General features: G+C 41.8%; 1 protein-coding gene across 4 annotated transcripts in view; it reads right to left on the bottom strand.

Moving 5' to 3' along the window:
- Window positions 1-14,420, bottom strand: part of TMEM131 (transmembrane protein 131) — a 278,778-nt gene that overhangs the window by 217,897 nt on the left and 46,461 nt on the right. For all 4 annotated transcript variants that reach the window (XM_089693479.1, XM_089693480.1, XM_089693481.1 and 1 more), the window contains exon 2: window positions 9,147-9,208. In XM_089693479.1, coding sequence (XP_089549605.1) covers window positions 9,147-9,208 — 62 coding nt within the window. The remainder of the gene's footprint in view (window positions 1-9,146; window positions 9,209-14,420) is intronic.

Here is a 14,420-nt window from a genome sequence, read left to right as displayed (position 1 = left end):
AGACTCTTACTCCAGACTTTAATGTTGGGATCCACTCAGATGCCTGGACCAGCAGCTGGCTCAGACTCTCAGCGAGCCACTGAGAGCTGGAGCCAGACACTCCCGTCCCCAGCACAGTCCGGCACAGCCCTGCACTCCAGTGAGCACTGAAGGGACAGAACAGAAAGCCAGCAACTGGCAGTCTCCGGCTCTCTGAAGACTGAGAATTGAGTGATCAGCAGTCCTTGATCACTCAGTTCTTTGTGCAGAGGTGTAAGGGGACAGAAGCAAAATATCAAATGCTGCATCCACCTAGGTGAAAATAAAGGTTTGTTTTTATTTATGGTTAATCCCAAACTTCTCTTTTGACCCTAGGGAAATTGCGCATATCAAAAAGAAGGTCTTCCGTGTGCAATGATAAATCTTGTGGGAGTTAGATTTTCTTCCTCTAAGTATTGTGGGATTAACGGCATTAGAGATACCCCTATCCTTAGGACCTAGCTTTAAACAATCATGCGGGTAAAGCAAGTAATTGAAAATGAAAGCGGGATTGAACAGGGGGCCTTGGGCCAACAAGTCTGGTCTGTTTTGAAGAGGTTTAGGCACGCGCGCTAAAAGTTTGAGTATGTTTGTGTACTGAGTTCTTCTATGCCAGTTTGGTACAATGAGAATCTTGATGTGGTTTTTTTTTTCCCTGTTCTTAGACCGAGATTTTGAAATAAGACAGACTACTCAGTTTACGTGCTGAGGGCCTAGAACAGGGATAGACAACCTTTTACAGGTGGAGATCTACCGAGACAACATGGTCGAGATCAAAGATTCAGCGATCCCCCCAGTCTGATACAGGAGACCATAAGATAGTCCAGCGGGCAGAGGCGTATCGACAACCAAGCCTCCCACCACTCCTATCCGCCCTCCCTAAAATGCCTCTTCCACTCCTCATTTTCCTCTCCTCCGTTCCCAAAATCCATTCACTATATCCCTCTGCTCCTCCCAAACAATTGTATATTGTGTCCTCACTGCTTCCTTCATCCTTCCAGGGCACCCACCACCTCCTCCTCCTAATACTCCACTCTCCCACTGATCCGAACACCTCCACTAGTAGTTTCACACGCTCCTGCACATCCCCCTCCCATGCCACCTTTCTCACCCTTCTCCTCCTCCTAACCGCAGGGGACATCTCCCCGAATCCTGGCCCTCCACCACCTCCCTCACCCACACAACACCCTCCCGCCTCCACGTCCTGCCTCAACCCCCGCAACTTAGTATCTGTCCTCCTGCTCCCTAAAATCACCCCCCCGTTTTCATGTGCACATCTACACCTCCTCCCTCCACGCAGCCAAACAAGCCTACTTCCTGACACTCATCAAGCCCCTCTCCTCCTGCTACCACCTCCCCCTCTCTGTTGGGGTCCCTCAAGGCTCCGTCCTCGGGCCCCTTCTCTTCTCCATCTACACCTCCTCCCTTGGCCAACTCATACACTCGCACGGCTTCAACCACCACCTATATGCCGACAACACACAAATCTATCTCTCAAACCCACCTCACCCCCTCAGTCTCCGCCCGAATCACACACCTACTGAGCGACAGACTGGATGTCGCTCCACTTCCTTAAACTGAACCTCTCCAAAACTGAGTTTCTTGTCTTCCCCCCAGCCCGGACACCACCCCCCATTGACTTCTCTATCACATCTAACAACGCCACCATCAAACCCGCCCCGCAGGCCAGAGTACTTGGTGTCATTCTGGACTCCAACCTATCCTTCCAGCCCCAAGTCCAATCTTTAACAAACTCATGCAGACTCCACCTCCGCAACATCACCAAAATACGCACGTTCCGAACCCCAGAAACCACTAAACAGCTCATCCACTCCCTCATCATATCACGACTCGATTACTGCAACTCCCTCCTTACTGGGCTGCCTCGCCGCTGGCTATCCCCGCTTCAGTCAATCCTGAATATGGCTGCCAGACTCATTCACCTTTCCAACTGCTCCGTTTCCACCACCCCCCTCTGCCAATCCCTCCACTGGCTTCCAATTGCGCAACGGATCAAATTCAAAATCCTAACACTGACGTACAAAGCCGTCCACCATACTGCCCCGAACTACATCACCGACCTAATATCCAAGTACCACCCAACACGCACACTCCGCTCCTCACAAGACCTCTAGTTCCCTGGTCTCCTCCTCCCATGCCCGCCTACAGGACTTCTCCAGGGTGTCACCCATCCTCTGGAACTCCCTGCCCCAACCCATCAGATTATCACCTACTCTCCTCTCCTTTAGGCGCACCCTGAAAACCCACCTCTTCAGGGAAGCCTACCCCACCCCCTGCTAACTTGCTGACCTCCTCCACTCTTCCTACCACTCCATCCCCCACAGCTTTCTCCTCCTGTGCCACCATCCCCTCCCTCCTAGATTGTAAGCTCAGAAGAGCAGGGCCCTTGATCCCCTCATGTTTTGCATTGTATTGTTATGTCACATGTTCTGTTCCCCCTTGTAATGTACAGCGCTGAGCGAACTATTGGCGCTTTATAAATACTGAATAATAATAATAATAATAATAATAATAATAATAATAAATGTTGATAAATGAACTTGGGAACTAAGAATATGCATGCAGACAAAGTTACAGAAGTGGTTTCAAAGCAGTACATTGTTCTAGTGCTGATCCCAGCCTCTCTCACCTATTCCGTAGGATATCATCCACAAGTTCCTGGGTGGACTGAAGAGGAGGCCCAGCTGAGATAAGCAAAGTGCACTCCTGTATGGAGCGCAGGTGCGTTCACAGAAGAGTCTGAACCCGCCAAGCTATCCTGCAGCTGTCATGGGGGCGGGGACTGCCTCTGCTACCTATTAAAGCTGCTGGATAGCTCAGCGGGTTCGGCCTTTGGAGATGTGACATGAGTAAATCTAGCCGGCACTTTGCTGTGTGGCAAGACCCAGTTGGGGGTCGGCAAGCCAGGGACTAGATCATGATCTACCTGTCACCTGCCTGATCTACCTGTCGACTGGTGGATCGCTATCGACGGGTTGCCGACACCTGACCTACAAAGTCGGCCTGCCAATTGCCCACTCTTGAAATGTGGACAGATGAGAGAGCTGTATTGTAAATTTCTACCAGAGTATTAGACCCATTCCTCTATGGTTGCTAAGCTTATGGTGCCCCCGTGGTGACTTATGTAGGCCACTGCTGTTGCGTTGTCTGACTGTACTCTGGGTGACCTTTTAGAAGGGAGATTCAATGTTGGATAGCCACCATGCCACAGAGATCTTTGTTTGAATAGATAAAAGCACTGGGATTTGTTTTTTCCATGTCTTGAAGATGTTGGACTTAAGGGGTCTGGCATGAAACCGGGCAAAATAAATCTACCTCATCGGAGGCCACCATGAGGTCCAGAAAATTATGCTGAAGTGAATTGAGGGGTGTCTGTGACCTGATCACCTGAGAAATGGACTTTAAAGAGGAAGATTCTGACTTTGGTTGTATGCAAGATTAGACCCAGGTAATAAAGATGGCATTAGGGCTGGAGAGCAGAATTTGGGAAGCGGATTATCCAACCAAAAAAGTTTGAAGGAACTGGATAGTCCTTTGGATGTTGGCGGACAAGGTCCTGGATGAGATGTTAGCAGAAGTTTGTCCAGATAACTTGTGACATGAATGACCTTGGTTTTGTATTAGAGCCAGAAGCAGAGCAAGCACTTTTGTAGGGCCACAAGCTGTTCTCCCACAAAACACAGAGTGAGAAGAGAAAAAATGGAAATTGGAAGATGAGCACTTATGTCTATATGTCTACTGATGCAAGAAATGTTGTTTGTCTAAGGCAGGGGTGGGCAACTGTGGCCCTCTAGCTGATGGTGAACTACAAGTCCCATCATGCCTCTGCCTTAGGGAGTCATGCTTGTAACTGAAAGTTTTGCAATGCCTCATGGGACTTGTAGTTCTACAACAGCTGGAGGGCCACAGTTGCCCACCCCTGGTCTAAGGGAAGCCGTTGCATATCTCAGATTCCATTCTGAAATTTTGGTGCACAAAAATCTCTTTAGAGATTTAAGGTTCACTATTGAGTAGGTGCTTTTATTAAGTTTTAGGACTGTAAACAGGTTTGAATAGAAAGCATGAGGATCTGATAAAATCATTTCTTGTGCCTGACATTGGTGTAAGGTAATCATTAAACCTGCATTCCTTTGGTCTGAAGCTTGCAGATGGAGGTGTAAAAAGTTAGGAGGGGGCAGGGCCAAAAAGTATTTTGTAACCCTTTAAAGATGACAGATTGGACCGAGATATCTGGGACATCTCCAGACTGGCGCAAACACCAACAAATGTACCCCAACCCCAGAGAGTTGGGGCACCTCTTCATTGTAAAGAGGGCTTATGGAAAGGCTTGGTGGGCCAGAGCTTTCGATGAAAGGAAGTGTTTCACCTAAGGAGAAAGTAGGATCCCTGTCTTTGAGCATAGGTAGAAGCCGTAAGAGTCAGAGTCTTGGGTTTTTTTCTTATGTGACAGAGTACCTTTAACCCAGTTACTTTCTTTGTGAATTTGTCAAGAGATTCCCCAGAGAGGCGTTAGCCATCAAATGGCATGCGTAAATGTTTCTTTCAAACATGTTCATCAGACCAAGCCTTTAGCCACAAAATCTTGTGCATACAGAGATGAGAGATTCTTGAAACTTGCCAAATTACATTCTCAATGGCATCGACACACCTCAATAAGATGGAGGACATCCACTGAAATTGTTATGAACAGCAAGCTCTTCAAAGACAAGTTCCTGCAGTCTGTTCATCGGTCTGGACCAGTTAATGATGGCCTGGCAAAAAGACAAGACTGCAACTGCTGGCTGCAGAGCTGGACCAGCAAGAGCATATAAGGCCTTTAAAAGGGCTTCAAAACACCTATCAGAGTCTTTAAAGGAAAGAACATCCGCAATATGATCTGTAAGGGGTTTGTGGAGAACTGAAATGGCATGGCTCACTATCAGAAAAAAAAAAATCTTGGGAAGAGTAAAAACCTCTTTTCAGAGTTGAGCCAGTCTGCATAAAGTACTCAACTGATCAGTGCATGCATGGGAAAAGTCTTTTTGACTTAGCCAATTTTAGTTACCCATAGGTACCCACTAGGCACAGTTCTCCTTTGGCTGTGGATAGTTTGTACCTTATAAGCTACAGGGAGAAGGAAAATTCTTCACTGCCTCCGCCTCAATACTTTCCTCCATATGCTCAAGTAAAGGAGACTCTGCTTCTAATTATTGAACAGGGTCCGATGGAAAAGAGCATAAATAACATTGTTGACCTTTGGAAACTGAATTATCAGATGAGGAGAAAGTGGTATTAAACCCAAAAACATCATGCTTTGATGTAAAGAAATTCAAGAACAGATGAGAAACAAAGTCATTGACATGTATCAGTATGGAAAGGGTTACAAAGCCATTTCTAAGGTTTCAGGACGCCAGTGTACCTCGGTGAGAGCCATTATCCACAAATTAAGAAAACTTGAAACTTGGAACCTTGCCACGAGTGGGCTTCCTACAAAAAATACTCCAAGAGTACGACAAAGACTCACCCAGGAGGTAAAAAAAAAAAAAAAAAAAAAGAGCCCAGAACATCTAAAGAACTGCAGACTTTACTTCAGTTAAGGTCAGTGTTCATGATTCCACAATAAAGACAGACTGGGCAAAAATGGCCAATGGGAGAATTCCAAGGCAAAAGTCATAGCGGACCAAAAAAAGAACACAAAGGCTCATTTCACACTTGTTCAAAGGTCTTGGGGATAAGCAAGATGTTTTTTGGCAAATATTCAGTGGACTAATGAGACAAAAAGTTGAACTTTTAGGAAGGTGTGCTCCCAGTTTCATGTGGCTTTAAAAAAAAGCATTTCATGAAAAGATGGTCAAACATGGTAGTGGTAGTAGTGTGATGGTCTGGGCCTGGTTTGCAGCTTCAGGACCTGGACGACTTGCCAAAATGGATGGAACCATAAATTCTGCAATCTACCAGAAAATCCTAAAGAATGTCCGGCAATCAGTTTGTGACCTCAAGCTCAAGTGCACTTTGGTTATGCAGAAGGACAATGATCAGAAACAGACCATCAAGTCCACCTCTGAACGGTTACAAAAAAACAAAACAAAAAAAAAAAAAAAAAAAAAAAACATAAGTCCAGAGTTAAATCGGATTGAAGTGCTGTGGCATGGCGAGAGAGCCCGAGACCTATACTGTACAATTAAAATGTTTGTTTTGCAAGACAATATACTGATTAAAAGTAGCAATAAATTTAATTTTTATTAAATTCAAGCGTCCAGCAGAATGCATCAGTTTAAATGGATAAGACCATCCAGGCTGGCAGGGGTGAATGATCGGCTTTTATTTATTTATTCATTCATGTAAACCTTTATCCCAAAAAGGAAAAAACTGTTTGCTGTAACTTATTATAAAGTGTTAGATGGAGTTTGGCTTCAAGTTCTTATTTGTATTCAATTCTGATAATCCATTTGGCACCCGGTAAAGGTAATTAATGAGGAGGGAGTTGCAGTAGCTATTGAAAGTGAAAGTAAAAGACACCACAAAGAGGGGAAATTTTTCAGTGGGTACACTATTTCTGGTGACCTGGGGGTCCCCAAGGAATTTCCCTATTTTGCAGAGATTCTGGCTATCGGACAGGAAGTGAAGTTAAATCTCTCCAATGGGACACAGATGGCAAAAAAACTGAAAGGGATTATAACACTCCCTTACCCAAAATGGGAGAAAAAAAAAAAAAAAAAACACACACACACACACACACACACACACACACACACTTTGCCTATAGTTCAACAAACTAAACAGTACCATCTGCAGGCTTTTAGCTAAAACGTGCTACACCCACACCCAGCACTTGAGGGCAAAGTCTGAAGATGCTTGTCAAAATACTATACTTACAACTTAGATAATTTAGATAACTTAAGGTCTATTTTGTGTGAACACAGGACAAGAAATAAATTATATTGCCAAGAGTGCATATTATCTGTACACATCTTTCCTTGTTTAATTACCACACACATTTAACTCCTTGTAAACAAAGTGGAAGTAACCTGCAAAAAAAAAAAAAAAAAAAAAAGGCCCCTAAAGTACAATATCAAAATGTGCTAGTATGTAGAGCATACTACCACATTTTGACTGACTTACCTTAAAACGAAGCCCTCCAGCAGTGCGCTACCAGTGCTTCCATCTTCGCTTGGCCTTCCATCCGAGTTCATGGGCACAGCCATTTGAATGGCCAAGCCGCAATGACATCACTCCCACATATGCGCACGGGGAGTCACAGCCACAGCACAGAGCTCTGAATGTACAGTGCCATCCCTGAGAATTATCTGAGTTGTGTTAAGAAAAGTGCAGCATGCAGTATTAGATACACTGTGGCCTATTCAAATTTAATGGGCTTCTTAAGGAAATAAAACATGAACGTTTGTATTCAACATGTATGCGTTTACACAGTGCATTGGCTGTATACCAGCTACAGCTCTCATAAACGGAAGGGATAGTGCTATTTGTATGCCCCCTCTCCCCCTGGCCATTCACAGAATGTTGTGTACTATCCCTTGTATGTATGAAAGCCACAGTTGTCAGCAGGAATACAGCGAAAGCAAGAGCTGTTCCAGCTGGTGTAAATAAAAATAAAAGATATCAAAAGACAAAGCAGCAATCCAGTCACAGGATATAGTTCAGGTGCAGTAACTACGGTTTACAAACACAAAGTTAAAGAAAAAAAAATGCCTGGAGCTCTGCTCTAAATGTTAGAGGGTGACATGTACATGCATAGATTAGTAGCTTCAAATAGTATCAGGATGTAACAATACTTTATACATAAACATGCTAATAAGTACACACCACAAAATACCAAGATGATGTTATTCGTGACAAAACACTTTGCATGGCAGGAAATGGCAGGACAAGAAATTACTTCTAATCAGTAATAAGTGTAAAGTACCAACATGAAATGGAATTCGTCTTACCAGTACTTGGTAGGGCAGAGAAGTATTATTCCAGATGAGCTGCACTAGGTGGAGTTGTCAAAACAATACTTCACGAAAATGTGATGTACTTTTAAAGTGTGTACACATGTTAAACGATAGACTGTGTTCAGTGCTCATTCAGATTCTTACAAGGTCAATTCTCCCATAGGGTTTCAATATACTCAAAATACTATTTGAGATACAGATTGACTACTCAGATTTCAGACAAGAAAAACTATGCTTTTATTCATCCATAAAGGGCAAAATAAATAAACACAGGGCAAATTAATCTGAAAGTCTGTTTCCTCTAGCCCAAAACCTGGCAGCTCTGTGTATTGTGAATGCAATTTGTACTTTTGGCTATAGATGAAAAATTTTAAGTAGTTTGACTTGAAGTGGAACTAAAACCTTCCTATCCACCGAGGGCAGTTTCCATGTTGTAAATATGACCAGCTATGACACCAGTTCTTTGAGGGCTTGAAAATGTGGCTGATATTACCAAAAGAATGCTTTGAATATAGCATACACTGAGTATGTGCTAGTACGTAGAATGTAAAATGAAAACGCTGCAGAAAGCAGCAATGTTTGACTTAAGATATAGCAACACATTTTAAATATATTATCTTGAGCTTTTGATACCACTACCAAAATTATTTTCTAAGAATAATAACTGATCACTAAACAGATGAACACATGGCTACAAATAGTTGTATAGCTATCAAGTAGTACTGATTACTTTATGCTGCTTGCTTAGATCCTATTACAGGAAACCATTTTTGCAATCAAGAAATCAAATTGCTACTTTAGAGATTAACCTCAACAGATTATTAATAGTGCACCTTGGCTACTAAAAATGTCTCAAATTGTTTAGGCTGTACTCTGACTATTGGGCTTTATTCCCAAATATGTAAGAAACTAACCTGGGAGTAGAGCAGAACAATGGATCTAAACACTTAACTTCTACTGAAGCCAAAGGATCAGCATAACATACAAGCAACTAACATTTTCAGGTGGGCCCTTGGGCTCTGTGTTCAAACCCAGCAATTTTGGTGGATATCTGTATCAAGTGTTTCACTGTATTCTTACCTGAAGGGTCTCACTAAAGAATGCCATTACTGTAGTGATCTATTTAAAAACTGCTTTATTTTTTTTTAAATAAATTATTTTGTTGGAAATTACCTCCAAAAGGCCTCCTTCATCAAATCGAAGCACTTCAATAACATTGTCAGATTGGATGAAAGCTAAAATTGAAAAAAAAAAAAAAAAAAACCGAAGTGAACAATTTGTTAAAAAAAAAGCACAACACTAATGGAAATTACAACATTTTAAAAGATTGTAGATACACATGTACATGCGATCAGCTTAATGTCAATACATTTGATTTAGAATGACAGCTTTTACTCATATACATGGACAGACATTTTCATATCACAAGTTGTTCTCACTTAGATTGTAGTAAGGTATACCATTAAGCACAATCACTATGCTTCAGTAATAAGTCAACTGACAATTTGATGTTTTTCCCTCTACAAAAATTGAGCCGTCAACTTACTTTTGTAAAATTTCTTAACAAACAAACACCTTACAAAAAGTAAACGCTGTACAAAAACCACAGCTTATGTGCCTCTGAATATAAAAGGTTAATGCTTTCTCGAAAGCCTTTCTAAACTATGCCTACGCAAACAAAGCTCTATTCAGAAAGTTGGCTGCATAAGAAGCCATTAGTATTTTTAACCTTTCAATATTTTTAAAATATTTAAAAGTAAACCTAACACAAACCAAGGCAATTTAAAAATTAAACATATGATTTGAAAAAAAAAAAAAAAAAAAAAAAAACACCATATTAGTTACCTTCATAAATAAAATTGCATGTCAAAATGAACAGTGGACCCAGAGATTTTGGCAGCTAAACTTTCCCTTAGAGGACAAATAAACCTCCAAGTGTCTTGAGTGCTGCCCACCTGGAAAAATATGCATCTCTCACCCAGAGCCACACAGACTTATCCAAAAAGCAACCCTGCAGAGTTCTCTTTATCCTGCCATGCGTGTTGCAGGCCCATTCATGGGGAATCATACTATTGGAGGCCTCTAATGGTCCTGTAGAGTACAGCACCCAAACAGAATTAAAGGGGAACATGGCTTGCATACTTACCTCCAACCTATGACCCACGGCAATATTTATATTCTTTGGTGCCGAGAACACCTATTAACCAGTTGCAGAATGGACTCGTTAAACAAGCCCCCATCCCCTCCCCACCCAAAAAAAAATAAAATGTTATTGTTCCAAAGGGCGTGCCCTGCTGCCAGGACCTTCTCTATCCCAGTACTGAGAAAATCAGCTCTGATTAATCAAAGCAGTATTGCCCAGTACACAGAAAGTTCTGACAGCTGGATCTGACAAACTTAAGCGGTCTGGCAAGGTTTATCAACAACATTGCTCAAAAGAAACATTGTTTCATTTTGTATCTGTTTATTCATCTAGAGAACAAAAAAAAGGGAAGAACTTAATTTGCAGAGGAGGAGGAGGGGAGAGAGAGACAGGAGGAGAGAGAGAGGTGGAGAAAGAGAGGAGGAGAAGAAGTCCTTATGATCCTTCTCCATTCAATTTTTACTCCTAATTTTTTTTGTTTCTAAGTTAATATTTTAACTTTTGTTTTTATTTGTTTTGTTCATTAGTATTTTTACTCCTTTAACATATATTTACAAATTTCACATTTAAAAAAAAAAAAAAAAAAAAAAAACACAAAAATAGAAAAAACCCACTTTATTTAATCTGTGAATAACTTTGCACTGCTTGGTACCATAGTCATAATTTTAAACAGAATTACAGTATGAAATGTGCACTTTTAATGTGCAGTAACACTATTTATTTTTAAACTAACTGCAAAAAAAAAAAAAAAAAAGTCTTGTTTGGCCTTTAAAAAAGTAATACATACTGTATATTGTTTTTTTTATCTAAAGTAATGACAAAGTTATCACTGAATAAACAGGCCCATAGCAGAAATGTAAAAATAGCTCTGGTCCATAAGGGAACAGGTGTGAGAGCTGAAGAGGTTGATTAGATTCTCAGGCTGGGGGAATAAACCCACAGAAGTCTACAGGAATTTACCATGCAGGCACCACCAACGCAGATCAAATTTGCCCAAACATGGAGGTGTGTATGCATCTTAGGGGGAGGTACTTTAGGTTCAGTAGAAGGGTGAAAATTTACCTCTTTAAATTTAAGTGTGATCCCACCTCTCTAAAGATACTTTCTCCAAACGTCGAGCTCCTCCCTCCAGGACAGGAAACATGCAAGCAAAGTACTTTAAAAAGGTGGACCTCCAGGACTCCCTCTTCAGTTTTTAGTGTTTCTTCCGGAGTACAGGGTACAGTTAGGGAACCTGCTGTGTGGAAGCCCTATGCTCAAGGGGGTACTGGAGGCTCCTGTTATTGCTTACCTCCTCCTGCCTGCAGCAATCCCTCCATGTTTGGGGAGTGCGGCTGCGCTCCTGGTGTCCTTCCAGGCGTCTGTGGAGGCTGGTGTGACACCCCCACCGTACGTGGGGGGGGGGGGGGTTCTCTTGCTGAGCCTCTGGGGGAAAGGCGCTGCAGTGGTCGATGCAGTGTGGCAGAGAGACCAACAAGCAGGTGTGACTTCCGGAATGTGCGCACCAAGCACCGGAGGTTCCGGTCGCGGTGACGTCGGTGGGTGCCAGAGACTCGTGGTTCCAGTCTCCATAGCAGCTTAGGCATCAGGTCGGGCGGCCGGTGCGTCAACCCTCCACACCGCGAGGGACTTGATGGAAGGCGCTGGACCCTCTCAAGCAGACCCTGGTTCTCAGGTAGGCTTGGGGACTTAGAGTCCCTCTTGCTGATCCCTGAGGGGTGTTTTTTCTCTTTCCCCAATCTTTGAGTGCAGGTGACAGTGGGCACACTTCCTTTCTTTGCTACCCAAGCACAGTGGTGTTTGGATGCGGGGCCCAGGGCTGATTAACGATGTAGCTATGTAACAATGCAGAAGATAGTCTGGCTGAAAAAAAGACAAAAGTCCATCCAGTTCAACCATTAAGGGGGGGGGGGGTATCCTATACACAGTGTTGATCCAATAGTTATCCTATATGCACAGTTGATCCAAAGGAAGGCAAAAAAACCCAACAAAGCATGATCCAATTTGCTCCTGTACGGAAAAAAAGAAAAATTCCTTCCTGATCTCTTGGGAGGCAAAATCGGATATTCCCTGAGTCAACTTTACCTATAAATGTTAGTATCCAGTTATATTCTGTATCTAGGAAAGAATCCAGGCCTTTTTTAAAGCAATCACGTTGCTGGCCAGAACCAACTCTTGAGGGAATCTATTCCACATTTTCACAGCTCTCACTCTGAAGAAACCTTTCCGTGTTTAGAGAGAACAATTTCTTTTCCTCCAGATGTAAAGAGTGCCCCCTTGTCCTCTGTGATGACCTCAGGGTGAATAGCTATACACCGAGTTCACTATATGAACCACTGATGTATTTATAAATGTTTATCATATCCCCCTTACCCTCTTCTTGTCAAGAGAGGATACATTCAGTTTCTTTAATCTTTCCTCATAGCTGAGCTCCCCCATGCCTCTTATCAGTTTGGGTGCCCTTCTCTGTACTTTCTCCAGTTCCCCAATGTTTTTTGTGAATTGGTGCCCAAAACTGAAATGCATATTCCAGATGAGGTCTTACTAATGATTTGTACAGGGGTAAAATTATATCTCTCTCTGGACTCTATATCTCTTAATACAAGCAAGGATTTTTCTCACATTAGAAACCACATCTTGTCATTGCATGCCATTATTAAAGCTTGTGATCTATCATAACTCCAAGATCCTTCTCGACCATTGATTCCCTCAGTTGTACCCACCCTAGTATGTATGTGACATGCATATTCTTAGCTCCCAAGTGCATAACCTTACCTTTATCAACATTAAACCTCATTTGCCCAATTAAACACTGTATTGAGGTTGGCTTGTAATTTGAAGACATCCTGTAAGGACGTTATGCCACTGCACAGCTTGGTGTCATCTGCAAAGACTGAAATGGTATTTTTTCCCCAGACCCTATATCGTTTAAAGATGTATTAAAAAGGAAGGGTTCCAACACTGAACCTTGTGGTACACCATTGACAACCCTAGACCATTCAGAGTATGAATCATTAACCACTACTCTCGGAATGTGATCTTTTAGCCAGTTTACATACAGATTTTTCCAAGCCCATAGACTTTACCTTACACATTAGCCGTGTGTGGGGAATGGTGTCAAACGCTTTTGAAAAATCCAAGTATACCAAGTACACCGCCACCCCTCTGTCCAAGGTTTTGCTCATCTCCTCCTAAAAAGAAAATCAGATTTGTTTGGCAACTTCTGTCTTTCATGAATCCATGCTGTCTGTTGCTTAAAATATTTTTTTTCCAGCAAGAACCCATCTATTTGGTCTTTTAATAAAAACTCTCCAGTATCTTCCCAACTATAGAAGTTAAACTAACAGGTCTATAATTACTTGGTAAAGATTTTGACCCCTTTTTAAATAATGGAATCACATTGGCCTTACACCAATCCAGTACTATGGTACTATGCCAAGTCATTAAAGAGTTCCTTAAAAATAAGAAACAATGGCTTTGAAATGACAGAGCTCAATTCTTTAAGGACCCATGTGTGTATACCATCCAGTCCAGGTGCTTTATTCACCTTTATTCTGTCTAAATATTTTTGGATCATCTCAATTGTGAGCCAATGTGGATCATCTGGAGCGGTGTCAATACCATGCCCATTATGGACAAGAGCTCCCCCATGCTCCTTTGTATACACAGAGCTGAAGAAAGTATTTAGTAAAATTTGCTTTCTCTTTGTCCCCAATCACCTACTCTAGATTATTATTTTTGTAATAAGGGCCTACATGCTTTGACCGGACTTTTTTACTTTTAATATATTTGAAGAATTTTTGGGGGTTGGTCCTGCTATCTTTTGCAATCTGTCATTCGTTTTCAATTTTTGCAGCCTTTATTTACTTTTTGCATATTCTGTTTTATTCTGTGTAATGTTTAAACGATGATAGCGTTTTTTCATTTTTATGCATTGTTTTCTCTTGCTCGTTGTAAGTTAAAACCCAGGACAAGACGTAGTGACAGGACCCCAAGAAGAAGTGTGCAGTAAAATTGGGTTCATCTTGGGAAAAAGCTTTATGCTGCAATTGTGTGGATAGCCTAATTAAGAATGAGTCATTTACAGCCTGCCTTAAGGTTCTCACCTCCATTAAGGATGACATTTTAATCATTTAGATCCCTGTTGTGCAAAATGTGCAAATAAAGTACTTATCTATATATTTATTGTTCTATATAGGATTTTAGGTTTAGCGCTGTATTGTGTATTATTTATTGCACAGATATATATTTTGCACAGATTTTTAGCACGTATATATATATTTATTAAATATAGTATTTTAGGT

Source organism: Staurois parvus, unplaced genomic scaffold (assembly GCF_062004578.1).
Source record: "Staurois parvus isolate SC_StPar_1 unplaced genomic scaffold, SC_StPar_1.0 ptg000634l, whole genome shotgun sequence".
Lineage (NCBI taxonomy): Eukaryota > Metazoa > Chordata > Amphibia > Anura > Ranidae > Staurois > Staurois parvus.
This window is presented reverse-complemented; position numbering and strand designations above follow the sequence as displayed.